Source organism: Sparus aurata, chromosome 5, assembly GCF_900880675.1.
Source record: "Sparus aurata chromosome 5, fSpaAur1.1, whole genome shotgun sequence".
NCBI classification, from domain to species: domain Eukaryota; kingdom Metazoa; phylum Chordata; class Actinopteri; order Spariformes; family Sparidae; genus Sparus; species Sparus aurata.
The window spans coordinates 34,455,476-34,482,801 of NC_044191.1; the positions used below are offsets into that span (position 1 = coordinate 34,455,476).

The following is a 27,326-nucleotide window of genomic DNA, read 5'->3' on the forward strand; positions in this document are numbered from 1 at the left end:
TTAAATGTGTTTTTATTTCCAGTAACTTCAGAGACAAAACACATCAAACATTCCAGACTGCATTCAAACCAAACTGTCACCTGTAGAAGAGCTGCGGTGAGGGAAAAACAGGCTGCTGAACAGGTCGTAACAGGCTCGCCTCCGCTGTCGACTCAACAGCAGTGAACCTCTCTTTGTCCCGACACATTCAATGTGCTGTTGTGTCAACAAGTGGTGACTAAAATATTAATGTTTTACATCCCCGTGACAAAAGTCCTGGTGGGTTTTTGGAACAACAGACTCTTAGAAAAACACAAACAAGAATCCAGTGAAAGCTCGTTTGTTAGTGATGGGAAGTGAGCCTGGACTCAGACGGCTGCAGTCATGCGGATGTGAGCCTGCCATCCATGGACGAGTTGTTGGACGACGAAGTGGAGGGAGGCTGGTCCAGCATGCTCAATGTGCTCTTTGTTTCCATGCTGCTTTTCCCAGAAGAAGGCTTTTGTTGGTTGAGCTCTGACCTGACAAATTCTCATGTGCTGCCTCTGTCACAAAATGACAAATACTCCATGATGACATGCAGATGTGTTACAGGGAGTTATGAGAACTTTGATGATGCAACAGTGAAATGAATGTGATGGAAAGTAACAGCTGATGAAGGTCAACACTCAGTTATCTTATACTACTATACTAATAGTGTCCTAATTAACACTATACTAACAAAATACTTTACTATCTTATCCTATACTTTACTGTACTTTGCTATGCTATGCTACACTTTCTATACTCTAGTCTACTATACTAAAACTAATACTATCTAATACATAACCTATACTATACTATAGTATATTATTCTATACTAACACTACACTATACTATGTTATACCCTCATATCCAATTATATACTGTACAACACTGTACTATACTAATAGTATCCTACATCAACACTATACTAACAAAATACTTTACCATCTTATCCTATACTTTACTGTACTTTGCAATGCTTTGCAATGCTATGCTATCCTAGGCTACACTATGCTTTATTATGCTATGCTATGCTATGCTATGCTATGCTATGCTACACTTTCTATACTCCAGTCTACTATACTAAAACTAATACTATCCAATACATAACCACCACTATACTAAACTTTGCTATGCTAGGCTATGCTATGCTATGCTATACACTGTACTTTCTCTCCTCCAGTCTAATATACTAAAACTAATACTATCCAATACATAACTCATACTTTACTATAATTTTCCTAAACTTTGCTATGCTATGCTATACTATACTTTGCTATGCTATGCTATGCTATGCTATGCTATACACTGTACTTTCTATACTCCATATACTAAAACTAATACTATCCAGTACATAACCACCACTATGATATACTTTGCTATGCTATGCTATACTGATTACACTAACAATACTACTACTATTAATTGTATCCTAAATTAACAATATAGTAACACTATACTTTACTATAATTTTCCTAAACTTTGCTATGCTATGCTATGCTATGCTATGCTATGCTATACACTGTACTTTCTCTCCTCCAGTCTACTATACTAAAACTAATACTATCCAATACATAACTCATACTTTACTATAATTTTCCTAAACTTTGCTATGCTATGCTATACTATACTTTGCGATGCTATGCGATGCTATGCTATGCTATGCTATGCTATACTATCCTAGGCTATGCTATGCTTTATTATGCTATGCTAAGCTATGCTGTACTTTCTATACTGTAGTCTACTATACTAAAACTTATACTATCCAATACATAACCAACACTATACTATACTTTGCTTTGCTATGCTATACTGATTACACTAACACTATACTTTACTATAATTTTCCTGAATTGTGCTATGCTATACTATGCTATGCTATACTATACTATACTATACTATACTTTGCTATGCTATACTATACTATACTATACTATACTATACTATACTTTGCTATGCTATGCTATGCTATGCTATACTATGCTATGCTATGCTTTACTATACTATGATATGCTATGCTATGCTATGCTATGCTATACTATGCTATGCTATACTGACTACACTAACACTATACTGTATTAATTGTATCCTAAATTAACAATATACTAACACTATACTATAATTTTCCTAAAGTTTGCTATACTATGCTATGCTGTGCTATGCTATGCTATACACTGTACTTTAAATACTACTTTCTATACTAAAACTAATACTATCCAATACATAACCAACACTATACTATATTTTGCTATGCTATGCTATGCTTTACTATACTATGATATGCTATGCTATGCTATGCTATGCTATACTATGCTATGCTATACACTGTACTTTCTATGCTCCAGTCTACTATACTAAAACTAATACTATCCAATACATAACCAACACTATACTATACTTTGCTATGCTATGCTATACTGATTACACTAACAATACTACTACTACTGCTTGTATCCTAAATTAACACTATAGTAACACTATACTTTACTATAATTTTCCTATACTTTACTATACTTTGCTATGCTATGCTATGCTATTCTATATTAGCTCATTCACTACAACATCCTGATGTTACAGCAGTATCAGTAGTTTTAGTGATAATGGTTGTAGAAGTAGTAAAAGTGTTGTAACTATAATGTGTGTTTGTGATAAATGATGATGTGTCTTTTTCTGACTTCAGTGAAAAACAGTGTCATCACTCCAAACTCACTGATTTTGATAAGGCGTCTGTATTCTAAGCTTTGGCTCAGACAGAAACACATGTTGCAGGAAACAGAAGCAGTTAAAGGACCGGGCTCCTTCCTGCTTCCCTTCGATAACAGCACATCATCAGGAGTATTAAATGCAGTTTTTTTTAGATAAGTTGTGTTTATTCAAGGTTCATTCGGCCTGTGTTGACAGAGTGGAGCACCACCCAGCTCTCCAGCCTTTACCATGAAAGAGCGATATCACCAAACTTCACACAATTAGTGAGTCTTAACTCTTCAGCGAGGAATGTGGCTGGAAAACAATATTGACTTTTAATAATACAGGTCTTTTCTAAGACATATATCGCAATTTAAATAAAAACAGTCTGGGGGAAAATCCATTTTATACATCCAATCACATGCTGCACATACAGCACTGACATGTTATATAATCTAGTTTTGGTTTCATTTCCCCGCTGGGCTCGCCCCATTCGCTGCCCAGCATCCCAGTGCTCCCAGTGGGGCAAAGTTTAACCTTAAAACAACATATGTGGCAAAAATAATCTGATAAAAAGTGAGTGGGGACAAAGAATATGATTCAAAATCTCCCAAGGACGCGTGGGAACTGATTAAGTTTAGAGGTTGATAGTATCATATCCACTTATTCATACTTCTGGGATTTCGATTTTACAAGGGAGAATTCACATTATGAGTCAATAAAATAACCGTGTGAGATTTAAGGAAGTAATTTATGAATTACTTCCTGTTTCCAGTTTTTTTTCACCTTCAATCTTTTCAGCTCTGGATCCCCGATTTTCCCACATCCTCTTTTCATGTGTGCATGTTTGGATACAGATTCAAGGGAACTGATGTTCTGAATCAATCATGCAGCTACTATCTAATAATCGTGATGTCTCGGTTATGTTCAGATCTTTTCCTAATCAGAGGGGGTTAATGGGTTCTGTCTGATGGTGTTGTGTTTGGCACGAAAGTGCCACCGAATGAATCGAAACACTGTCGGAAAGAATTTTAATTGCCCCTGCGAGTGACGTAGTTGAAGCCACAATGGAGTTATGTTGTCTGCCTGTCTTATCATAACGCAGCACTCATGATTCAGTCTAAGTGACTGACGGCCTGCTGTTCTGTAGCTGTCCTTCAAAAAGAAACCCAGTGGTCTCCGTATGACCCAGCGGACCTCATTATGTAGAACTGTATCAAGAAGGAGTCTGAAGCAAGACAAGGACGCCATTGTTCTGTTTTCAATTAAAGTAAACCACAGTTACAGGATAGGCCTACTATACAGAAGTAAAGAATAAAGATTATATGACAGAATGCTGTTGCAGGACATAAATGACATTCAGTACAATAAGATCATTTCACTTTTTAGTGCCACAGACTCGCTGTCAGTCCCTGTGAGGATATTATGTGACTATTCCACATGTTTCTCACAAGGGTGGACCAGCAGCCACCTTCTTATAATCTCAAGCAGGGAACACCCATCAGTGACCCAACAGCACACAATGTTCTGACTAGAAATGGACCGGTTGAGTGCTTGGGTCAGGGACATACAGAGAGGATGAGCCCGGAGAAGCTTTCAGACTGTCAGCAGCAGCATAAAGACATCAGGATGTTTGTGATGTGTCTGTTGGGCAGCTCCTTCTACTTTCCCTGCTGGATGAAGGAGATAAGGAAATGTCACAGTAGGGTCTGAGTGCTGCTGCGTTCAGGGGCCCCTGGTAATTTAACACACATTTTTATGATACAAATATGACACTTAGAAGCTAATCTATGAATATTATTTTGAGGTCAGTAAGACATTTTTTGGAAATAAGTCATTACTTTGACGTACGTTATTATCTCAGTCATTACAAACATTAGGATAGGTGTTCATATGGACGTCATGGAAGTTTAAGGGGAAGTTAGAGGTGTTCATATGGACATTATAACAGTTCATATGGATGTTATAGGAGTTCATATGGCCATTATAACAGTTCATATGGATGTTATAGGAGTTCATATGGACATTATAACAGTTCATATGGATGTTATAGGAGTTCATATGGACGTTAAAGGTGTTCACAGGGACGTTATGGGTGTTTATAGTGAAGTTAAAGGAGTTCATAGTGACATTAAAGGTGTTTTAGGGACTTTAAATGTGTTTCTAGGTGTTCATAGTGACGCTGTAGGTGTTCACAGGGATGTTATAAGTATTTATGTATTTGTTTATTTAAAAGGGACAATGCACATCAATTTTCAGTTTACACTTAAAATGTAAATATGCCAGAGTTAGCAAAAAAGCTAATTTTCGCCTGTAGTCCCTTGGCATGTTCATGGTGACATTACAGGTGTTCATAGATAGACAGATAGATAGATAGATAACTTTATTTATCCCAGAGGGGAAATTAGGTCATCATAGCAGTGGTACAATAAAATCAGAAATACAAAATACAATAAGAGTACAATATCGCAGTTTAAAACACTATATACAATATACAATAAGATGCTTAGCAGTTCCAGATAAATATTAAATAATATTAAATATTAAATACTGAGCAAAATGGAACTTAGTGGATTTGAAGGTGCAAGATAAAGAGAGAAAGGTGCATTTTTAATTACAGTGGTAAGATTTAAGTAATAAGTCACTTAAATTATGTGAGTGTATTGCCTGAGCGTTGCTGTGAAGCGTCGTAAAGTCTGATGGCACCAGGTAGGAATGATTTCCTGTACCGTTCTTTAAGGCAGCGAGGTTGAATGAGTCTGTTGCGTCATAGGGACGTTATAGGTGTTCATAGAGACATAACAGGTGTTCATGGTGATGTTATAGGTGTTTATGGGAACATTATAGGTGTTCACAGGGACAGTTTAGGTATTTAATGACGTTAAAGGTGTTCACAGTGACATTACAGGTTATCATAGGGACATTACAGGTGTTTATAGGGACATTACAGGTTACCATAGGGACATTACAGGTTATCATAGGGACATTACAGGTGTCCTCTGGGACGGTATAGGTGTTATTTTGGATGTTTAAGGTGTCCACGGGGACTTTATAGCAGTTCATAGTGATGTTATGTTATAACGTCCTTATGCAAATTGCCGTTGTAGGCGTTCACAGTGACGTCAGAGGAGTTCATAGGGAAATTTTTGCGAGCTGCGCTGCGGTCACGTGTTCACCTTGCTTGTAATTGTGAGGTTTCCGGGAATCCCTTGAACGCCTCTCACAGAGAGCTCCGAGTCCAGCAGAGAGGGCAGAACCGCTCCGGAGAAGTGAAAGTGACAGGACCGCTCACAGCCGAACTCTGTCACACACACACACACACACTCTCACACACACACACACACACACGACAGATCTGCAGAAGAAGTTTGCGGTGGTTTCGTCGCAGGTGGAGCACCGAGGGAGCTGCAACACCGCAGAGCTGCTCTGCTGTGTTTCCTGTTTCTAAAGTTGACTGGAGTCGCTCTATAAATGCATTGGATCCGGTGACAGCCTCGACACGAACAGCACCAGACGCCACAGACATGGTGAGTCAACAACAAAGTCCTCCGGGTCCATTTGATCTGTTATAAAGGTGAACAGATCGATAAGAAGAGTTACAGAGAGTCTATGAGGAGCTTCACACTGAGGGGGTAAAGTCCCCGGAGGTGACTGAGGGGCAAAGAGCTTTAAACTTTAAAACTACCAATTTAAAACTTCTGTTCACCAAGTTTGAGATATTATTATCCTGTTTTTATTTAGTTTACAACGAGCTGCTCCGGTGATTCTCAAATACATGAATATAAACGTGTGTATTTATATTCTAAAATAGAAGCAAACACAATTAAAAGTGTTGGAGTGGAATGAGTCTGATCATTAGTTATAAGTCTGGTAATTATTTTGAGATAAGTGAGTTATTATTATTGGATAAGTCAGTAATTACTGTGGGATGTGTCAGCATTTTGGGGATAAGTCGTGTGATCATCGAATAAATCCCTCTAAAATAAACTGATAAACTTGACAGACGTGTTAGAATGAAGTGAGTTAATTGTAATATTGTGATAAAATGACTCAAGTTGAGGTTTAAATGTGAGAGCAGCAGGTAAGAGGTGAGAGATGAGTGCACATAAAGTAATATTATAATAAAAAAAAAAACATGTAAGGATGATCTCTTCTGGCTGCTCTCCGCTCAAGTTTATTCCATTAAGTCATGAATCAAGAATTCGTTCTTGGCGCTCGACAGCAACCCTTCATGCACTTCTTGAATATGAATAAACTCTGTGTGGTGTATTTATTTTCTTTTTAGTATTATGAGGAAACAGCAGAGCAGTTTTCAGTGAGTAGCACACGACGCTGTGAGGACCACGCTGCTGCATGTGGGTGGGGTTTCCCTGGATGTGCCAGGTACATTAATGCAGGCAGGAGGGAGGGAGGGAGGGAGGGAAGGAAGGAAGCAAGGAGGGGAACTGGAATGGGCAGCACTTCCTGTGTTGAGATGTCGCTGTCGGCTGAATTTTAAACACAGACTATTGTTCACCTACATTTGGCTGGTCCAAAGTGAGAGAACTGGACTCACAGGGCATCAATGAGTCTGCTGTCCTCAGCCGGCTGAGAACATGTGTACAGAAAACACGCAGAAACAGGAAGTGACATTTAGTTATAAGATGGAGAAACCGAGCGTGACCTTGTTTTGTTCTGTCTGTCGGTTTCCTGTTCGTGACGACTTCTGAGATGGTGCGCTTCCTGTCGCGGTTCAGAGAGTGAAGGTGGAGATGTGAACCTGTCAGGAGACGGATCGCTCTGAGGTCAAACTGCTCTCAGCGTCCTGCTGCAGGGTTCTTACCGTCTGCGGTTCTTATTTACTGTCCCAGCCCACAGAGACGATCGTGTAAACAGCTGCTGCAGGAAAACTTTCTGCGTGAAGTGGGAAAACCTGTTTTTAGGATTTCCAAATAGTTTCTGTTTCTACAACAGAGTCAAGTTTCAGTGCTATAATCGACTTGAAAACGTCACAGTAGGACGACTTTTTCTGCTGAAATCTGCTCGCAGGACGGTTGTGTTTATAAAACAGTCTCGATCCGTATCAGACAGACATAGTTTGAGCTTTTCTGTCCAGGCAACAAGATCTTTAGAGATATTCTGACAACGGGTCGACTGATACGGCTCTTTCAGTACCAATAATTAGAAATCAGGGAGACTGAAAACCGATATATGGAAGTGATTTTCATTTGCAGTAAAAAACTCCATGACTACAGTTTTGAAGGCCGGCCTGAGCAGAGATATTTGTTTTGTTGTCAGACATGATGAAACTCCCTCCAGAGCCTCAGGCGACTTCCACGGTGGCGTAGCAGTTAGCACATATGTTGATCCTCGAGTCAGCTCCCCTGACCGAGGGCGCTGGCTAAAATCTGGAATTGGTCTCCGGGCACGAACGCGCCGCCCACTTCTCCCTCGAGATGCAGAGTACCAGTTTCACAATGTTGCATGATGTGTTTGAATAAACAACGAGTTCACTCTCTCAGAAGGATTCACTACGACTGGCAGGGACTAATGGCATTAAATTGGTGGAAATGTGCAGAAAAAAACCTTCTGAAGCTCAAGAAGACTAAAATATTGCAGCTACTTTAACTTGTGTCACATCTTTTACAAAGCAACTTACAATACGTGCATTGAAGTGCCGCCCTGACATGATGCTCAGTGCAGATATTCAACAAGTCCTATTCTGGGTTCAGCCCTGAAAAATGAGCGTGGTAACGACCCGTGCTCACCCAAAACAAAAAAATGCGTCGCATCCTGTCTGTCTGGAGAAACAAACGGCTGGCACTGGGAGTTTACCACCAGGTTGTCTGTCTCTCTCTAAAGGAAAGTTCAAACAATGTGAACACACCAATTCCTGTGAATAAAAAAATCCCCAATGACTGGATTTACCAACATCGTGTCTCACTATATTGTTATGTGTGTTGACTGGACAGGAGAATGGGAAGAGCCGCCTGCAGCAGGCCCAGGAGGACGTGGAGGAGGTGACGATCATCATGGTTGACAACCTGAACAAGGCCGAAGAGAGATCCGGCAAACTGGACGACCTGGAGAACCGAGCCGACGACCTGCTGGAAAAGGTAACAAACACTCGCTCGCTGTGGAAGTTTCTGGTGAAAGAGCACACGGACTCTCTGTCCACAGGCGTCTAGGGATTAAAGCGAGGAAATGTCATATTGATGTCTATAAATACACCTTAGGTGGAGCTGGAGAGGAAAACAAATGTACAATTTACATCCTGATTGTGTTTTATGGTGCTATTTTTAGAGAGGTATTTCCTATTGTTTTCCTAAGATGAATGAAAGGAGCTGGTCTCCCTGGGTACGACAGAGTGAGTCCAGGACGTGCCACGAGGCAAATGTCCATCCGGGGGTCAACAAGTGGGTCACGTCTTTCCCACATTTCCCCCCCTCCGTCTGCCTGGTGTTACATCACGCAGTTCTCAGAGAGGCGAAGAAGCAAAAACAGGCGGACGACACGACAAGAAGAGGAAGTGTTTATAGTGAAGTGTTTACAGTGTCGTGTCGTAAGAAGCTGCGAGGTGATGTTGAGTTTAGATTTTGCAGTGAGTCGGAATCCTTCTCAGAAGCAGAATCACATTTCCAGGTTAGACGTCACCATGTGTGTCTGGGCCAGCTAACGTTAAAGGGATATTCCGGTGTAAGTTTAATCCATGGTGTAAATCACCGTGAAACTGTGTTAGACTCCCTCTCGAGAGATCAAGTTAGCAGACCGCTAATTTACGGAGTTTTATCAACCTCAGAAACGACCGCACGACAACAATACACTGCAGTAAATGGATCCAAATATAAAACCGCCACCAAAAAGCCACAAATAATGCTCAGAACAGCACCAAACTTCAGCAACAGTACAAATAGGGTCTCAGCACATAGTCCGGGGGATCTAACCTCCGCTAGCTTAGCTGGATTTCTACTGAAAAGCTGACTAAATTTACCACTCTTCTGCAGCAGCTTCCTGTTGACGGGAAGTCCCGACGAGTCGATTACCGAGTGCAGCAGAGTTCCGCGGCTCATGGATGAAAATGTCTGATTATGACTCCATGGAAAAGCAATCAAAGTTCATATGTGTCTTACCTGCCAGTTTATAACAGTTATTATCGAGAGCGGACAGGTAAAAGAACAGAATTGAGCATTTCTAACCGCACTCGGTAATCGTCGCGTCGGGACTTCCCCGACCCGGAAGCTGATGGAGGAGAGTTGAAATCTGTTTTTAGCTCCACAATAGAAATCCAGCTAAGCTAGCGGAGGTTAGATGCCCCGGACTATGTGCTGAGACCCTATTTGTACTGTTGCTGAAGTTTGGTGCTGTACTGAGCATTATCTGTGGCTTTTTGATGGCGGTTTATATTTGGATCCATTTACTGCAGTGTATTGTTGTCGTGCGGTCGTTTCTGAGGTTGATAAAACTCCGTAAATTAGCGGTCTGCTAACTTGATCTCTCGAGAGGGAGTCTAACACAGTTTCACAGGTGATTTAGACCATGGATTAAACTTACACCGGAATATCCCTTTAACTTCCCAACGTCCCCCACAACAACCGGTCTCCTTCAACAGTATTAGACGGCGGTCTATCTAATAAGGGTTCAAACATTAGACGTCGGCGTCTCCATCCTCATCGCTGAAGTCTGACAAAAATGTTTGAATTCGAATAGTTGGTTTAATATTAAACACAACACTTCTGTCCTGCTCACTGCGAGATTTTGAGTCGTTCAGTGTCGCACCTATTTAAGAAACATCTTCTCTTTGTGTGTGTTTTCTCCTACAGAGTAAAAAATTTGAGAAGACGGCCAACCAGGTGAAGCAAAAGAAAAGATGGGAGAACAAGAAGATGAAGGTGTTGTTCATCGGCATCGGCGTGGTGGTCGCGGTCATCATCATTGGACTCATTATCTTTGCCAGCGTCGGAGGGTAGCTCCCTTTTCCAGATGGGAGGGAGAATTAAGAAAGCTGAGAGACACGAAGCGGACGAGGACGAACGATCCAGAAGAAGCTGTGGGACTCTGCTGTCTCTCCTGACCTGCTCAGGCTGTGGTCTTTCTGTGTTTTAGGGATATTTATGAGCCTTCTGGTCTCACTCTTCATTAGTCTTCAGTTGATATGGTACCGTTGATCACTCAGCTGCTTCACTGCGTTTCTTTGTTTTCTTCTCAAAGGTCATGTCTCCGATGACCCATGATGATTAGATGTAAATAAAAAAAACTATGACTTCATTATTTTAACTAAAACATCATTAGTGCTGCTACTTTTGTACTGTTCGCTTATACACAGTGGTTCACGTTCAAGAGCAGCACTCGGAGAATAAACGCCATCACTGACCTTACGATAGGATTAATGTCACTTCAGTTCACAGGATGATCGGGTGAGAATCAGAGGAGGAAACAGAAGAGAAACTGGATGATTGTGCAGCTGCATATTGCTTCAAATAGGAAAGAATGAACTGATGTAAATGAGAATGTCATGTGCCAAAAGTGAAACTGCCCCAAAAGTTGTGTTTGAATTAAAATATTTGTGCTTAAAAAGGCCTCTGTATCCCAACATGTCTGTGTTGTTCTGTAAATTGTGCAAAGAAAAACAGTCGTGTGTTTTGAACTGATCATATTTTGATGATGTTTTTCTCAAACGACCAGTCTGAAGATCACATCGAACACACCACCACATGATGTAATCACACGCAAAAGCGTTTTAATTTATTTTACATGAATATTGCCAGTGATCTTTCAGAGACAGTTTGAGTCTGGAGCTGTGGACAGTAGATGAACATAATTATATTTACAGTTAATCTGCAGTTAAAGTGAAGATAATAAAGAACAGTGACCCCTGCTGGCCACTATTGCACCTGACATATTCAGAGGAAAAGAAAGTTTAAGCAGACATCACAGCGTAGTTCAATCAACCATGGACTCTTAATGTCTGTTAAAATGCTTGATGACAGTTTGAAATCAGTCTCATCGTGTACGACTTTCTATCTTTTTTAATTTAGAGTGAGTTTTAACCTCCTCTGTATTGATTACTGTGGATTCAGATCAGCTGTTGCAGACTAGCTCATAATTAATGAGTGGAAGCAGCTTTGGGCGTTCCCCTCTCAGCCAATCAGGGTGTGACGACGTCCTTCTTGTGAAGGCTTAAGAGAGGTGAGGTCAGACCGGCTCTGATTCTGCTTCTGCCCTGACTCACTGCAGACCTCGTCCCAACAGACTGTCAGCCAGAGACTCTGCTCTGTTGAGAGTTCTCTGCTGCTCCTGATCTTTCTAGTTGAGGGAAGTTGTTGGTCTGATCATCGACAGTCTCTCCTCATCTAGTCCACCTGCATCAGGTCTTATATGTACCAGTGTGACGCCTGCAGGTTTTCTTTTCACCTTATCTTAACTGAACCTCTTGAAGCCCGAGCTCCTCTACACACCTTCAGTTTCCCCTTTTTTATTTCATTGTGGACTTGAGAGTTTGTCGAAGCAGATTTCAATCTGATTATTACCCCCCGAGAGGCTTTTGTTAATTATGACAAGTACTTTTATTTCTCGAAAATGCATATGGAAGCAAGGTATATGGTCTCAGGCAGGGTGTAGTAACCACAGAAGAAGACAAAGTGTGTTTCAGCTGTAAAAACAGAGGCTGTGACGCTTCCATCGTCTCCCCAAATCACATCCTCGTGACTTTCATAGTAATTTCTTTTCAAAATTAAAGTTATGATACAGAAAAGATCATTCCTGTTGGCCTTAGAAGTTAAAATGTATTATTGGGTGAATCTATATTAAGTGTCAGTGCATCTAAATGAAAATGTCAGGCGGTGTTTGCACTGCAGAGTGTTTAAAACATGTCTAATGATACAAACACACCTTTTAAACTCATTTAATCTGTTGCAATGATTAATAACTTCATTCATACATCGTAAGTAACCACGTACAATAGCATAAACAGGACTTTGGTGTCCATCCACGATGTCTTACTACTGGCTGTAACAGCTTCACTGTTTGCCTGTTTAGTTTTCCAGCAGTGTGCTGAGAGGAACGAGGTCAGTGTGTGTGTGTGTGTGTGTGTGTGTGTGTGTGTGTGTGTGTGTGTGTGTGTGTGTGCTGCCAGCTGATTCACATGGTCAGCAGGCAAAAACACATCCAGCTCTTCAGACAACAGCTCCCCCTGCTGCCACAGGATCAGAAAGCCCTGACAGGATGACTTCACATCGGAGTGTCTCTGGTCACCGAGGTGGTTTTAGGAGCTCCTGCAGATGCGCCTGCGCTGCCAGCTGGTGGGGCAGCTGCAGCCTCTTGTTCGGCTGGCTGCAGAGTGCTGGACATTTCTCCAGGAGCAGCTGACACACGTCCTCATGGCCTCGTTCTGCAGCCTGCTCGATTTAACACAGCAACACACATGTAAATGATTAGCAGAGAGTCTCTGTGGAGGGTTTGATCATCTTATTGCAGCTCTGTACCTTATGTAAAGGGGATGATCCGTCATCGTCACAGAGCTTGGGGTCTGCTCGGTGCTGCAGCAGAAGGCGAACCACGTCCAGATGACCGCAGTAAGCAGAGCGATGGAGCGGTGTGGCTCCGCCTGGTGTCTGGGGAGACGCACAAGCACCACTCTCAAGAAGAAACGTGCACACGGCCAGATGACCACCGCGACTTGCATAGTGCTGACACAAAACACACACACACGACACAGACGGTGGACAGCAAAGACAAGAGACAGGCAGTGTTTAGATTACATGGATGTGACGTTCACTCCTGAAGGAACAGTTCATCCCAAAATGTAAATTTAGTCATCACCTCCTCCCTCCACGCTGATGGAAAGTCAGGGGAGGTTTCATAGTCTGCAGAACATTTCTGGAGCAAAATCCATAAAATGTCCACTGACTAAATTGATTTGAAGCATTATTTCCATCTGCAAACACAAAGTAAAGGTTGTGCACGCTGACGCTTTTAACTTAGCAACTACAGTGAAGACTTCAGCTTAACAAAGAGTGTAAATAAGGTAATTACACATCAATTTGGGATCTCAGGGCCTCTTTAGACACGTTTCCAGCTACTTCAGTTGTTTAGAAGAATGCTGCAACTCTGTTTTTCTGTGAAGCTTCAGAAATGTTCTGTGGACTACAAGAGAAGCACGAGGGAAGAGATGATGTGGTGTGATGAGTGGATTTTAAACTTGTCCTTTAAGGTCAAACCGAAGATTGGAGGCTTCTGAATGTCTAAAATGTGATAATATCAGTCTGAATTGCAATGTGTATATTCAAGTTACTTGTACTTTAATTAAAACTATTTTCTCATGTCTGTATTATTTTTGCAAATATTTGTGTTTTGTGACAACATACTTTGTGATGTATTCAGTTCCCAGTAAACTCACCAGAGCTGTGTATCCAGCCGAGTCTCTCAGGTTCGGGTCTGTGCCCTTCTGCAGTAAAGATGTGACTCTCTGCAGGTCTCCATCCACTGCAGCAGACCAGATACCTGCACAGAGGGACGACACACAGCATCATCACTGAGCTGCACTGACACAGATCAGTCAGATCAGGAGGATCAAGTCAGCTAATGACAGAAAAAAAACATGCACTATTTAGATTTTGGAGCAGAACTATAAGACTCGTGGTTTATGTCTGACACATGAATGCAAACCTCGTTCAAAATCCATTTCAGTCAGTGTCTGGTGAACGCTGGGAGAGGCGGCAGGCAGGGAGCAGCACGCACAGCTGTGTCCGTCAGACGACATTATGTTTAAAAAAAGGATAAAATAGTTCCAGTTTGATTCAAAACTCAAGCTGAACACTTGTTGTTATGAATAATCATCATGCTGTCTGACACTTCCGTGTTTCTTCTTCTTCTTCTGTGGCAAAAAAGAGTAGTCGACAACACGGTGGTGCATTCACGTACCACCACCAACAGGACTAACTCAGCACACAAGTTAATAAATAAAGTTAGGAAGCTGATGAGTCTTTAACCGAATGTTTAATAATAATTAATGTAAAGGCTGAAATATCTTAAACAAACATTTCTTCTCAGCTAAACGACAAAACTTCAGGATGACTAAACCGTTTTCGCCAGACCTCCTCATTACGTATGCGGCCTTACGTGCTTACGTTGAAACGCTTCGACCAATTGCAGAGCTGCTGTCAGGAGGCACCCTTCAGGGACTGTCAGATTCCTTAACTTTCTGTCCCAGATTTGTTTGGGGTAAAGACCGACAGCATATAACTTTGTGCTCTGATGGCATCATTATTTATAAAAAGAGAAATTAGCCTCCGCTGCAACTATTGATTTCGTTTTTTATAAATATATGATCAAAAACGTGCTAATCTCTTTTGTTTTTCATATATTATGGCTAATCGTTATTTTCCCACATTACTTATAGTACGTTTTATGTAGAGGATACGCTGGTGATAGAAATAATTATAACTGTAATTGTGAATGTGGCCAAAGGGTTGAGATATTAAACTTTCAGCATACGTATAGGTGTGCAACTTAGTATTATCGTTTTTTTCCGGTTGCTCCTGAAGGCATCTTCTCGTCTCGTGTTGTTGTCTGACGCAGCTAGCTAGCTAACGGTAGCCAGCTCTGATCGATAGGCGAGTGTTAGCTAGCTGGCAGGCGTCACTTATTATAGTTACTGTAGCAAAATACTTCCAACCAAAGCGCCTAAAGTATGAGAAGAGTTACCTTATTTATTAACGGGACGTCTAAAAATGGCAAGGTGGGTAAAAAAAGGAAAGAAAAGCTGCTCAGTTTGGGAGCTCGGGCCGCAGAATGACTGGATTTTTCCACTGAACATTCGTGTTTGATTAAAGCTAACACTAATCCTCCACTGTAACTGTTACATTACAACTTTATTATGTTATTAATAATACTGATGTGGAGTGAATGTCAGTCTTTGTGGCGTTTTATACATGTTAGCTCAGCCTTGAATGGGCTCATTAATCATGTATGTGTCAGACTGCAGTGACCTATTTATGTTTCAGGCTGAATCCACTGATTTGTGGTGTTTCCCTCTCTCTCAGGTTGTAGCAGTGTACGGGACCTTGTCAGATTTACTATCTGTAGCGAGCAATAAGTTAGGAATCAAAGCCTCCTGTTTGTACAACGGGAAGGGTGGCCTCATAGATGACATTGCACTTATAAGGTGAGCTCACAGCACAGTCATGGATGTTGCTGGCTGCTGTCATGGAGCCTGTCCTCTCATCCTGTGACATGTTTGTCTGTGTTGTTTCTGCAGAGATGATGACGTGTTGTATGTGTCAGAGGGAGATCCATTCATTGGTGAGTGATGTTATGTAAAGGAAATGTTTATTTATTACAGATCAGCAGATAAAATCAATGATAACATCGACTCCTGCAGGATTCTCAGCCTCTGTCATCGTCGACCGCTGTGGTTTTATCAGGACTAACAGCAAAACTGATCATGAGTTATCAAGGAGATCAATAACTGATATATTTGCAGTAAAAGTGTCACAATTTAGAATAACCAGTAGGAACCTATAACTTAGGTTCAGGCTGATATTAGATATTATTGAATATCGCGATATTTTCTGTCATGCTGCTGTATTTTTTAAAAAAAAACATTATTTTGATTAACTACGTTGTTATTTCTCACCTGGCTGATTAAAAGTTTCATTTAATGCAGCACTTTTCACAGAGTGAGGTCACAAAGTGCTCAACAAGTAAAATCAATGATAACATCGACTCCTGCAGGATTCTCAGCCTCTGTCATCGTCGACCGCTGCGGTTTTATCAGGACTAATAGTAAAACTGATCATAAGTTATCAAGGAGATCAATAACTGATATATATTTGCAGTAAAAGTCACAATTTAGATAACCAGTAGGAACCTATAACTTCAGGTTGAAGCTGATATTAGATATTATTGAATATCGTGATATTTTCTGTCATGCTGCTGTATTTCGGTTTTTAATTTTAATTAACTACGTTGTTATTTCTCACCTGGCTGAGGAGCAGAGACGGACATGCAGCACCTGATATTGTAGAATGTCATGTCATGTTTGCAATTCATCCTTTGCACTAAAGTTTCAGTTTAAAAGTTTTATTTAGTGCAGCACTTTTCACAGAGTGAGGTCACAAAGTGCTCAACAAGTAAAATCAATTATAACATCGACTCCTGCAGGATTCTCAGCCTCTGTCATCGTCGACTGCTGTGGTTTTATCAGAACTAATAGCAAAACTGATCATAAGTTATCAAGGAGATCAATAACTGATATATATTTGCAGTAAAAGTGTCCACATTTGGAATAATCAGTAGGAATGTAACTTAGGTTCAGGCTGATATTAGATATTATCGAATATTATCATGCTTTTCACAGAGCGAGCTCACAAAGTGCTCAACAATTAAAATCAATTATGACATTGACTCCTGCAGGAGTTTCAGCCTCTGTCATTGTCGACCAATCAAGGTGATCAATAACTGATATACATTTGCAGTAAAACTTATTATATTGGTGTCAAAATGTAGATTAACCAGTAGGAATGTAACTTACGTTCGGGACGATATTAGACGTTATCGAATATCGCGATATTTCTGTCACGCTGCTGTATTTTAGTTTTTAATTTTGATTGATGTTTGTAATTCATTCTTTTCACTTAAGTTTCCGTTTAAAAGTTTTTTACTTGATACTATTTTTGTTATTTGAAAATGTTGTGTGCGTTTCTGTAAAGGGAGAAGTTAAGAAATCAGCCTTTCATCCTTTATTTATTTCTAGTATTCCTACAACTAATCAACATCAAATACAAACTGTATTGAATAAAATACTTTATTTCTGTAAACATACATAATATGTATCTATCTGTCGATCGTTAGTTTCGGTCAGGGTCTATTTATTTCCAGGGTTAATTGATTAATAGTTAAATGTATACAAAGAAAATGAAGAAATCTTGATATTTAAGAGGCTCCAACCAGCAAGTTTTGGACATTTTTGTTTGATAAAATGTCTTAAACAGTCAATCGACGAATCATCATCTCTTTTTTTTTTACATCACAGACCCTCAAAATGAAGCCAAGGTCACATCCGATCAGCACGGCGCACACACCGATTGGCTGACCCTCAATATCGGTGGTCGTCCCTTCACCACCACCAGGTATCTGTGTCCTGAATGAGTAGTTCAGGGGTTTTTGAGGTGAGGTGGGGTTCTGTTAGGTTCTTATCCAGAGTCAGGTCTGTGTTGCGGTGGACCAGCAACCTCCATGTTCTGTGATTGGATGGATTAGAAGAGAGCGGTATAACGGCTGTCAGGCAGCAGCAAGTGGTGGAAATATTCTAAATATAGCAGACTTTAACCAAAATACATTTCCCCGTCCTCAGCAGCACATCACTGCTTCATTAATGCTTTGTGCTTCATACAGCCCCACTGAAAATGCCTGAATTATCCCTTTAATCCTGTTTTTTACACAGTAGGCATAGCACTGAAGATTTAGGTTAGTTTGTCTTCGTTATAGTTACATTTAGTTCATCGTCTTCTTTGCTGAATGTGTCTGTTTGTGTGTTCAGGAGCACTTTGGTCAGCAAAGAGCCGGAGAGTATGCTCGCTCACATGTTCAGAGAGAAAGGTGAGTCGTGGCTGCAGAGACGGCCGACAGTCGGGACGCAGTTCCTCATTCCTTCACGTGAGCTGTCACTCTGAACGGGGTTTGTTATTAACTCATTACTAACTTCTGCGTTTGCTTCAGATGTGTGGGGGAACAAGCGGGACGAGCACGGAGCTTACCTGATCGACCGCAGCCCCGAATACTTTGAGCCAATCCTCAACTACCTGAGACACGGCCAGCTCATTATCAATGAAGGCATAAACATACGAGGTGAGGAATCCACAATAGGAACGTCTGCCCGTATCACTGTGAAGAAGATCACTAAATGAAATGTAAAAAACACAGATTAATATCGTTGTCCTGACTGTCTTCCAGGCGTCCTCGAGGAGGCTCGGTTCTTTGGAATCGAGCAGCTCGCTGAACAGCTGGAAGTAGCAATCAAGGTAAGATGATTTGTGGAAGGAAAACAGTTTAACTTTCATAATTTTTGGTCGCACAAAGCACCCAGGAAGACGTACAAACAACAACACTGTGGCCTGAACAGCATTTTAAACTTAAGAGGAAAGATACAGCGGCGATAACAAAGAATAAGAGGCACATTTTTATTTACAGGGTGAACAGAGAGGGATACAGCACAGCAGTTTGAACAGTTTCTGACCTATTAATCTGGGAAAGCTCCCAGTCTGACGTGCGAACATGTTCCCATTACAGGATTTGACATAAATTCACAGCCTGTAGGCGACAGATCGATTGTAAGATCATTTCCTGAGCCTCACAAATCTCTGGTTGCAGACTAAGAGCGACCTTTTGAAGCGGTCTCAGTCCGGTTGTTCGGTCCACACCAGGGTTTGCTTACAAGCCGTTTTAATTGAACCGATCAGGATTAAATGTGATCACTCCCTTGACAGCATCATGACCACGTTCTTACTCTCTGAACAGAACTCGCAGCCTCCGGAGGACCACTCTCCCATCTCCCGCAAAGAGTTTGTCCGTTTTCTCCTGGCGACACCCACGAAGTCCGAGCTGCGCTGTCAGGTACGGCTGAGTCACAGTGTTTCAGTCACCGTCATCACTCCACCACATTAAATTAAACTTCATCTCTCTTACTCTTTGTGATTTCAGGGTCTTAATTTCAGCGGCGCTGATCTGTCCCGACTGGATTTGCGTTACATCAATTTCAAGATGGCCAATCTGAGCCGCTGCAACCTGACGCACGCCAACCTGTGCTGCTCTAACCTGGAGCGGGCCGATCTCTCCGGAGCCAACCTGGACGTGAGTCTGAAAACAGTTTTCTGGTCGTCACTGAGTGATTCATGTGCACGTACAGTGTCAGCAGACTGCACTCCACACATCTCACAGTGGGGAAGTGAACATTTCCTTCTTCTGTTTATATTGTTTGTGGTGTTTTTGTGTTATTTTCCTTCCTGCTGGTGAACAAAAGACTTTTAGATTTAGTGTTTTTTTGGTCACTTCGCACCGGCTGCCCCCTCAGTTGTGTGGAGGACGGACCCTTCTGTTCTTAAACATGTGTGCCAATCACACACACCTACTCCCACTTTCACTCGTTAAAGAAATGAACAAGCCGTCTGTTCTTTCCTCAATTAGTAACTCTGCATACTTTTCTTAAAGAGTGTCGCCAGATATCATCGTCACTTGTGATCTTTGTCTCTTGAAGGGTGCTAACCTACAAGGGGTGAAGATGCTCTGCTCCAACGCCGAGGGAGCTTCTCTCAAAGGATGCAACTTTGAAGATCCGTCTGGACTGAAGGCCAACCTGGAAGGTAAATCCATCATCACACTCAAAGAAGAGGGAGCTTCACCTTTTTTGTGGCCGCGTTGTAACTAAATGTTTCTGTAATCAGGTGCTAATCTGAAAGGCGTCGACATGGAAGGAAGCCAGATGACGGGCATCAACCTGCGTGTGGCCACTCTGAAAAATGCAAAGCTGAAGAATTGTAACCTGCGGGGAGCCACTTTAGCAGGGACGGATCTGGAGGTGAGTCACGGCTGACGGAGGGGATAATCTTCACCAGACAGTCAACAGTCTATTTTTGACTGTAGCACCTTCAAGCTGCACAGAGCAGAGAAGTCAGACACAGGAAGGGCATCAAAATAAAACACCCTGATCGTAAATCACATCAGCTCAGATACTGTTTCTCTTTGTAATCCTGCAGGGTCTTTTCTTTCCCCCCGTCTCTTTTCTGTACATTTCCCTCCATTCAGCAGTCAAATAAGAGAATTACAGGATGTTTCAGTGGATTGTTTGCACCTCAGTGGCTCGTTACGCCAGGCAAAAGTGAAAATATATCCAGTTTTTAACTCTGTGCTGTCTCCTCCGGATCCCGCTGACTCCAGTAGCTTCCTGCTAACGCTAACAGAGTCGCTCATTAATCCAAAACACCGACGTCTGTCCTCCTCTGTGGTCTTTAGTTGACCGCACAGAAAGACATATAGATACAGAGACACAAACTGGTTATGTTTTGTGGGGATTAACTCCCTTTTGACGCCTCGAGTGGCCATTCAAGGAACTGCAGGTTTTGGTACTTCTGCTTGAGTGGAACAAAGAGGTTAACAGTTCTCCAGGAACCACTTTAACTCCTGCGTCTGACTGTTTTGTCTCTGCCGCAGAACTGCGACCTGTCCGGCTGCGATCTCCAGGAAGCCAACCTGAGAGGCTCCAACGTGAAAGGCGCCATCTTCGAGGAGATGCTGACGCCGCTGCACATGTCGCAGAGCGTCAGATAACTGACGGCACAGCTGCCGGTCCCGTGTGGACCTCAGCTGGCTCCTCCATCCTCCAGCCTCTTCTTCCGTATACTCTCCTACCTTCGATCTGTCTTTACCTGTCTGCAGCGCAGGTAGCCGTATGCACATCCCTGGCATTCCACCTGTATTATGTTAGCTTTAAATACCTTGCACTAGAATCTCTTCAGGGTTTGTCTCTCTGTGTGTTCGTACGGTAGGATTGTTCCTAAATGTTCCGCTGCGTATACCACCAAAACAAAATAATGTTCCTCGTGTTATGTACATGTGCGACTATAATCCATTTCATGTTTGACATAATTTATATTCACTTTATATTACTTGACATGTTAATGGGAGTCAGATAATCAGATGATCTGTGCGCAGTGAAGTTCAGGCGGCTGAGCTGCGCTGGATGCTGCTGTAGCAGAAGTAGGAAGGTCACTTACAGTAACTGTGTTGTTCTATATTCCTCTTTAAATATGTAACTTAAATTTGCTGGATTCAACGTGTTTATAAAGAAGCAATGCAAGCCAAAGCCATAACGATAGCACAGCCTGAAAGGCTAAAAGTGCTGTTAGTGCACCAATAGAACTATGCGACAGGCTAGTTTTAAACACAGCTTGGGTATGCAATACATGATTTACAGCTGTGACGTTTCCTTTTCCTACTTTTGAATTGTCGTGTACGTCAGAAGTTTTCCTTGTGTTGCGCTCTGTGAATCTACCTCTTTTTTTAATCCGGTGTGTGAGTGATCCACGATTGCATGCGTTGGACTGTGGCACTGCATATTGTGATGTTCATGTGTTGTCATTTATTATTCTACAGATTTCCATTGTGAGAAAAGAATCCAATGTGGTGGCGATGTGCTTTTTAAAGGTGCAACGTGTGAGAGATGGCCAGATTTCAGTTTCAAAGAACAAACGTGTGAAGAAACATCAGTCTGGCTGCTGAAGTTAGCATGCTAACCAGCTAGCCGCGGCCCGTCACGTCTCCTAACGCCACTTTGTAGCTCAGCAGGTGAAGTGTGACGGCCCCGTAGTTTCAGCTGGGAGACGTAAAAGTGTCGAGTTCCTTCTTAGTCTAATAAGTCAACAAAATAACTTCAAAAATGTCCAGAAAGAAAATAATTGTACACCTGTTTTTCTTACTAAACTAAAGAATACAACCGAACACCTTCTGAATTCAAGTTTCTCTCAAACGTAGCTCATCGTAAAACAAAGCTAATTTAAACTCAACATTAGAGCCCAACAGATTCATCAGCCTGTCACTCAAACATCCGTATTGTGGCGTATTTGTTGTCCGTTTTCTTTCTTTTCATTATTTTTCTGAAAAAGATGCCCGGGGTTGTTTGTAATTATAAAACTTTACACTGTTTGTGTGCACTGATGTCAGAACTTCAGGTTAAAGTTCTCTAAAATCTCCTGCCACGGTTACGTACGTAAATCGTATCATTGTTACAAGTGATTGGAAAAAAAAAAGTGTATTTACATTTATATTTGGCGTATAGAAGAATATCGGAGGACGAATCGATATCAAAATATTTCTACTCCCTCATATCGACACAGAAAGTCCAGTAGTGGTCGGGAAATAAAAAGCGACAGAGTCCGTTCGACGATGTGAAAATGTTTCACTGCTGTCGTCGTCTCGTCTCGGGAGGCTAACTGAGCTACAGCCAAAGATAGCAGCAGCAACACAGAGCGAGGTGTGCAGCAGGTAGCGGTGACGCTGCTCCCTACAGCTCTGGAGCTTTGACTTCTGGCCATGTCTTTACGGATTACACCTTTAACTCGAAGCCATTTTCACGTGTCGCTCACGTGTGTTTGCCTGGAAAAAAACTCTCATGTATCGAAGTATATCACTTAATCATGCTTTGAACTTGTATGCACAATTTATATGTAATCCTGTAAACATGTTGTACCTTTTCACCAAAAAAACTTGTTTGGTGCTTGTAATCTTCTGTAAATCAAATCCGGTTGTTTCCAAAACTACCAAAAGAGTTCCTTGTTAGAGTAGGCCGGTGTCGTCAGCTGTTTCCGTCACCTCTTCTGGACCGCGTGTCCGTTTTTTTGCATGTGTGAAGAGCGTTTACTCGTCTTCGAACGGTGAAGTTTCTCTAGCTGTAGCTCAAAGCTGCTCTGATGCAATACTATTCAATAGTAGGTACCCAGCCTGTGAGAATGAATGATGAAGGCAATCATGTTGCGTGTTTTTCTCCCCTCGAGGGTGAAAATCAACGGAAGAGCTCCGGTTATTTATTTTGATACATCTCGCTGAATGCAATATGGCGCAAGCGTTGGTTTGTGTCTGAGACGGGGAGTCGTGTCGGTCTCCCTCTCTGTGATTATTGCACTCGACCGTGGAAATTTATTTCCATAAATGACTGTTATAAATAAACTGCTATGAAGAAGAAGAAGAGAAAGTCGTTGTTGTCTTTATTTCTTTTGCACAATACACACAAATACAAGCAAGTAACAAATAAAAAAGAAGAAAAAGAAGATATACGAACCAATCACCAGAATAAATGTAAGATAAGTACATTTCTGTAAAACCACACGTCACAGTTGGAACTGGATGATTCTTTATGTTGCAAGTTTATTTTTGTTGAGGTTGAATTTTGTGTTTCTCTCTCGTCACAACGCTGTGCTCATGCCCGAACATCTTGGATCAGCTTAAAATACCTTTTCTGTCGCCACGATCACGGATCAAGATGACTAAGACTTCATGGCACAAACACCGCTAGAAAGTCAAATTAAAAATATCTGTAAGTGTGACTTAAAACCTGGCCGCCTGTTTGGCAGCCATTGGAAACAGAGCCTATGTAACCAAAACCAAGTGAGGTCCAAAACAAAAGCAAGAAAACTGAAATCCTGGCAGATTGAAGGCGTCTCCTCTCCTTCATAATGTGAGGGAAGGATACCAAATCCATGTGGGATGTCAGAGCTTCTGGACACTTTGAAACAAGTCCTGAGCTGCTTCAGTTGTTTAGCAGAATGCTACAACGCTGTCCTGAATCTACGAAGAAATCCTTTAAATTGACACTCCTCACATGTGCAGAACCTGCCTGAGAAACATCATGTTTTTAAGTTGTCTTCAGTATCACAGTGATCCAGTGATAGTTGTCTGTACATCCACAGGTTCACTGCTAACAGGAAGTGCCAACAGATAATTCGGCAAGGTTTAAGAGAATTTAATGTTGTTTTTTGGTTGTTTCTGTGTTTTAAATCAAGTCTCCAGCTGCTTCAGTTGTTTAGCAGAATGCTGTGAAACTCCAGAAATGTTCTGTGGACGACGACACTTCACCTGACTTTCATCAACATGGAGAGAGAGGAGAGGAGGACTGAATCTGCGTAGAAATCCTTTAAATTGACACTCCTCACATGTGCAGAACCTGCCTGAGAAACATCATGTTTTTAAGTTTTCTTCAGTATCACAGTGATCCAGTGATAGTTGTCTGTACATCCACAGGTTCACTGCTAACAGGAAGTGCTAATAGATAATTCTGCAAAGTTTAAATGTAGTTTTAGAGAATTTTATTATGCTTTTTTGGTTGTTTTTCCATTTTAAATCAAGTCTCCAGTTGCTTCAGTTGTTTAGCAGAATGCTGTGAAGCTCCAGAAATGTTCTGTGGACGACGACACTTCACCTGACTTTCATCAACATGGAGAGAGAGGAGAGGAGGACTGAATCTGCGTAGAAATCCTTTAAATTGACACTCCTCACATGTGCAGAACCTGCCTTAGAATAATCATGTTTTTAAGTTTTCTTCAGTATCACAGTGATCCAGTGATAGTTGTCTGTACATCCACAGGTTCACTGCTAACAGGAAGTGCTGACAGATAATTCAGCAAAGTTTAAATGTAGTTTTAGAGAATTTTATGATGCTTTTTTGGTTGTTTTTCCATTTTAAATCAAGTCTCCAGTTGCTTCAGTTGTTTAGCAGAATGCTGTGAAGCTCCAGAAATGTTCTGTGGACTGAGACACTTCACCTGACTTTCATCAACATGGAGAGAGAGGGAGGAGAGGAGGACTGAATCTGCGTAGAAATCCTTTAAACTGACACTCCTCACATGTGCAGAACCTGCCTGAGAAACATCATGTTTTAAGTTTTCTTCAGTATCACAGTGATCCAGTGGTAGTTGTCTGTACATCCACAGGTTCACTGCTAACAGGAAGTGCTGACAGATAATTCAGCAAAGTTTAAATGTAGTTTTAGAGAATTTTATGATGCTTTTTTGGTTGTTTTTCCATTTTAAATCAAGTCTCCAGCTGCTTCAGTTGTTTAGCAGAATGCTGCAACTGTGTTCTACTGTGAAGCTCCAGAACTGTTCTGTGGACGACGACACTTCACCTGACTTTATACCATCAGGAGGAAGAGAGGGGGACTAGATTTTCATTTTGGGGTGATATATTGTCAGAGATCAGCAGACTGTTGTCCAGTATTTAAAGTAAAAATCATTATTTCTAAAATCGTCAATGTTTTTACCATACTTTCAGCTTATTTGATGAGTGTCTACATGACAGTAGAGACAAGGTTAGGTTGAGGGTTATATAAAATGATATAACACGGACAGAATTGTATAAAAAAGTCCCAAAGAACATCAGAAAAACTGGAAATAAGGAAATAATCTGCTAAAAATGTGTCAAAAAACATCCTGCAGTTATTGCGTTCTCTACTTTGGTTAACTGTCCTGTTAATCAGCTGTTCTGTGCTGCTTTTGTTGAATTTTGACCTTGAATATGATATAAAAAGGGGGAAAGGGTTGAGAACAGTGACACAGAGTCCCGTCAGCTCTTTTGTCTGACTGACGGCTTCGTTAAAGGAAACAAAACTCGTCCACTGTAACTTGTTCTTTTGTGGAAACTCCACGTGTGATCTCTACTCGGCCCTGCAGGTCGCCTGTAAGTGTTTCTTTAATCCCACTCTGTGACCCCCTGTGGTGAAGAAGAGTCAGGCCGGCTCAGGCTTATAAAAACCCTGGAAACCAGCGAGCAGCAGGATTCACAGAGGCACCGCAGGCGAGAAAACACCTGAACAAGAAGGTAAGCACATGTTTTAAGTGTGTGTGTTGTGAGCTCGGTAATATTGTTCTAACGTGAAGCTCTCGTTCCCTCAGAATGGCTCCACAGACCTCAAACCTCTGGATGCTGCTGCTGCTGGTGGTGGTGATGATGATGTCACAGGGCTGCTGTCAGCACTGGTCGTATGGACTGAGTCCAGGAGGGAAGCGGGACCTGGACAGCCTCTCGGACACGCTCGGCAACGTGAGCATTTTTATTTCTGAAAGCTCAAAATCACATTTCATCAGTGGATCTGAAAAAGACGCGGGTGCACGAGCATGCTAACGCTGTTAGCTCAGCAGCTCCAACGAAGATTTCAGCTTTAAAAAGTGTTTTTTTTTGCAGAGATTCACTGAGATGTTTTGTTGCTTTCGCAGATTATCGAGCGTTTTCCTCACGTCGACTCTCCCTGCAGTGTTCTGGGCTGTGTCGAGGAGCCACATGTCCCCAGAATGTACAGGATGAAAGGATTTATTGTACGTTTCTCTGCTTGTTATGTTTCTGTTGATGCATCAGTCAAGTTCATCTGGGTTTTTATTTTAACCTCAAAGTTCTGGTTCAGATTTAATCTCTTCTTCTCTTTCAGGGCAGCGAGCGGGACATCGGACACAGAATGTACAAGAAATGATGATTATCTGAATTTACAATAAATGATTATATTAGCATAACCATGTTTTGTGGTTTATTGTGTGAGACTTGTTTACTAAATGTTTAACATCTGGGAGGATTTGAACTCTTAATGGGATTATAATATGATGTTTTAAACTCCCTGATGAAGAGAAATACAGCAGAAATGTTTCCACACAGCAGGAAAATAAACGTGTCGCCTCCATATAATCTATATAATCTATATAATTTGGAGACTAAAACGTGATCGTGATTAGTTTGAAGTTTCAACACTGAGCTGATGGACCTCTGCCACTGTTGTGTTGCTGACACATGATCGCTAACAGACACAAAATCAAAAATAATCATATTTTAGTCCTTTTTGCAGTTTGATATCAAGCAGAGAGAAGCTTGTACACGTTCTTTAATTGATAGTCGGCTGCTTTAACAATCAGTTATCCATTAATCATTCATTTTTCCTTTAGAGCTGATCTGCAGCCACATGAGGAGCTAAAAGAGATAAAAAAAAAACATAAAATCAACAATAAGTTATTAAATCTTAAATGAAGTAACACAAAATAATGATGATTTTAATGACGCAGCTTCAGTCTGTTGCTGTTCAACAACTGAACGGCTGAAATGTCACAATATCACTTTATGTAAAACATCTTTTT

The 27,326-nt window shown here is 41.4% G+C and overlaps 4 protein-coding genes across 5 annotated transcripts; 3 read left to right on the forward strand and 1 right to left on the reverse strand.

The window, feature by feature from the left end:
* Positions 1-5,831: 5,831 nt before the first annotated feature.
* On the forward strand, positions 5,832-11,257 carry LOC115582401 (vesicle-associated membrane protein 5-like). 2 transcript variants are annotated; one of them, XM_030418366.1, is made up of 3 exons: positions 5,832-6,215; positions 8,640-8,783; positions 10,488-11,257. In XM_030418366.1, the coding sequence occupies exons 1-3, from the start codon at positions 6,213-6,215 to the stop codon at positions 10,632-10,634; spliced, it is 294 nt and encodes a 97-aa protein (XP_030274226.1). In that variant the 5' UTR covers positions 5,832-6,212; the 3' UTR covers positions 10,635-11,257. The 2 variants fall into 2 exon arrangements, with proteins under 2 accessions (XP_030274226.1, XP_030274225.1); XM_030418365.1 differs by having other exon boundaries at positions 5,896-6,215; positions 8,631-8,783.
* Positions 11,258-11,379: 122 nt separating this feature from the next.
* Positions 11,380-14,740, reverse strand: LOC115582396 (ankyrin repeat domain-containing protein 39-like). Its single transcript, XM_030418360.1, has 4 exons — positions 14,332-14,740; positions 14,063-14,166; positions 13,149-13,352; positions 11,380-13,061 (listed from the first exon to the last, which is right to left on the reverse strand). Exons 1-4 carry the CDS (start codon positions 14,423-14,425, stop codon positions 12,915-12,917), a joined length of 549 nt encoding a protein of 182 aa, XP_030274220.1. The 5' UTR covers positions 14,426-14,740; the 3' UTR covers positions 11,380-12,914.
* A 469-nt stretch (positions 14,741-15,209) lies between these two features.
* On the forward strand, positions 15,210-23,401 carry LOC115582393 (BTB/POZ domain-containing protein KCTD9). Its single transcript, XM_030418354.1, has 12 exons — positions 15,210-15,403; positions 15,708-15,829; positions 15,923-15,966; positions 17,699-17,795; positions 18,206-18,264; positions 18,385-18,513; positions 18,619-18,686; positions 19,183-19,278; positions 19,366-19,515; positions 19,919-20,024; positions 20,106-20,239; positions 20,872-23,401. Exons 1-12 carry the CDS (start codon positions 15,356-15,358, stop codon positions 20,986-20,988), a joined length of 1,170 nt encoding a protein of 389 aa, XP_030274214.1. The 5' UTR covers positions 15,210-15,355; the 3' UTR covers positions 20,989-23,401.
* A 2,505-nt stretch (positions 23,402-25,906) lies between these two features.
* LOC115582402 (progonadoliberin-1) lies at positions 25,907-26,714 on the forward strand. Its single transcript, XM_030418367.1, has 4 exons — positions 25,907-26,028; positions 26,103-26,250; positions 26,424-26,522; positions 26,633-26,714. Exons 2-4 carry the CDS (start codon positions 26,104-26,106, stop codon positions 26,672-26,674), a joined length of 288 nt encoding a protein of 95 aa, XP_030274227.1. The 5' UTR covers positions 25,907-26,028; position 26,103; the 3' UTR covers positions 26,675-26,714.
* Positions 26,715-27,326: the final 612 nt, after the last annotated feature.

Excerpts from the sequence above, each read along its gene's own strand:
- LOC115582401 (XM_030418365.1), top strand. Across the intron at positions 8,784-10,487 it reads CCGACGACCTGCTGGAAAAG|AGTAAAAAATTTGAGAAGAC; the intron begins GTAACAAACACT and ends TTTCTCCTACAG.
- LOC115582402 (XM_030418367.1), top strand. The coding sequence starts at position 26,104 with ATGGCTCCACAGACCTCAAACCTCTGGATGCTGCTGCTGCTGGTGGTG. Across the intron at positions 26,251-26,423 it reads TCTCGGACACGCTCGGCAAC|ATTATCGAGCGTTTTCCTCA; the intron begins GTGAGCATTTTT and ends TTGCTTTCGCAG. Across the intron at positions 26,523-26,632 it reads ACAGGATGAAAGGATTTATT|GGCAGCGAGCGGGACATCGG; the intron begins GTACGTTTCTCT and ends CTTCTCTTTCAG.
- LOC115582396 (XM_030418360.1), bottom strand. The coding sequence starts at position 14,425 with ATGTCGTCTGACGGACACAGCTGTGCGTGCTGCTCCCTGCCTGCCGCC. Across the intron at positions 14,167-14,331 it reads TGAAATGGATTTTGAACGAG|GTATCTGGTCTGCTGCAGTG; the intron begins GTTTGCATTCAT and ends CCCTCTGTGCAG. Across the intron at positions 13,353-14,062 it reads CGGCTGGATACACAGCTCTG|CACTATGCAAGTCGCGGTGG; the intron begins GTGAGTTTACTG and ends GTTTTGTGTCAG.
- LOC115582393 (XM_030418354.1), top strand. The coding sequence starts at position 15,356 with ATGAGAAGAGTTACCTTATTTATTAACGGGACGTCTAAAAATGGCAAG. Across the intron at positions 15,830-15,922 it reads GATGACATTGCACTTATAAG|AGATGATGACGTGTTGTATG; the intron begins GTGAGCTCACAG and ends TTGTTTCTGCAG. Across the intron at positions 20,240-20,871 it reads TAGCAGGGACGGATCTGGAG|AACTGCGACCTGTCCGGCTG; the intron begins GTGAGTCACGGC and ends TCTCTGCCGCAG.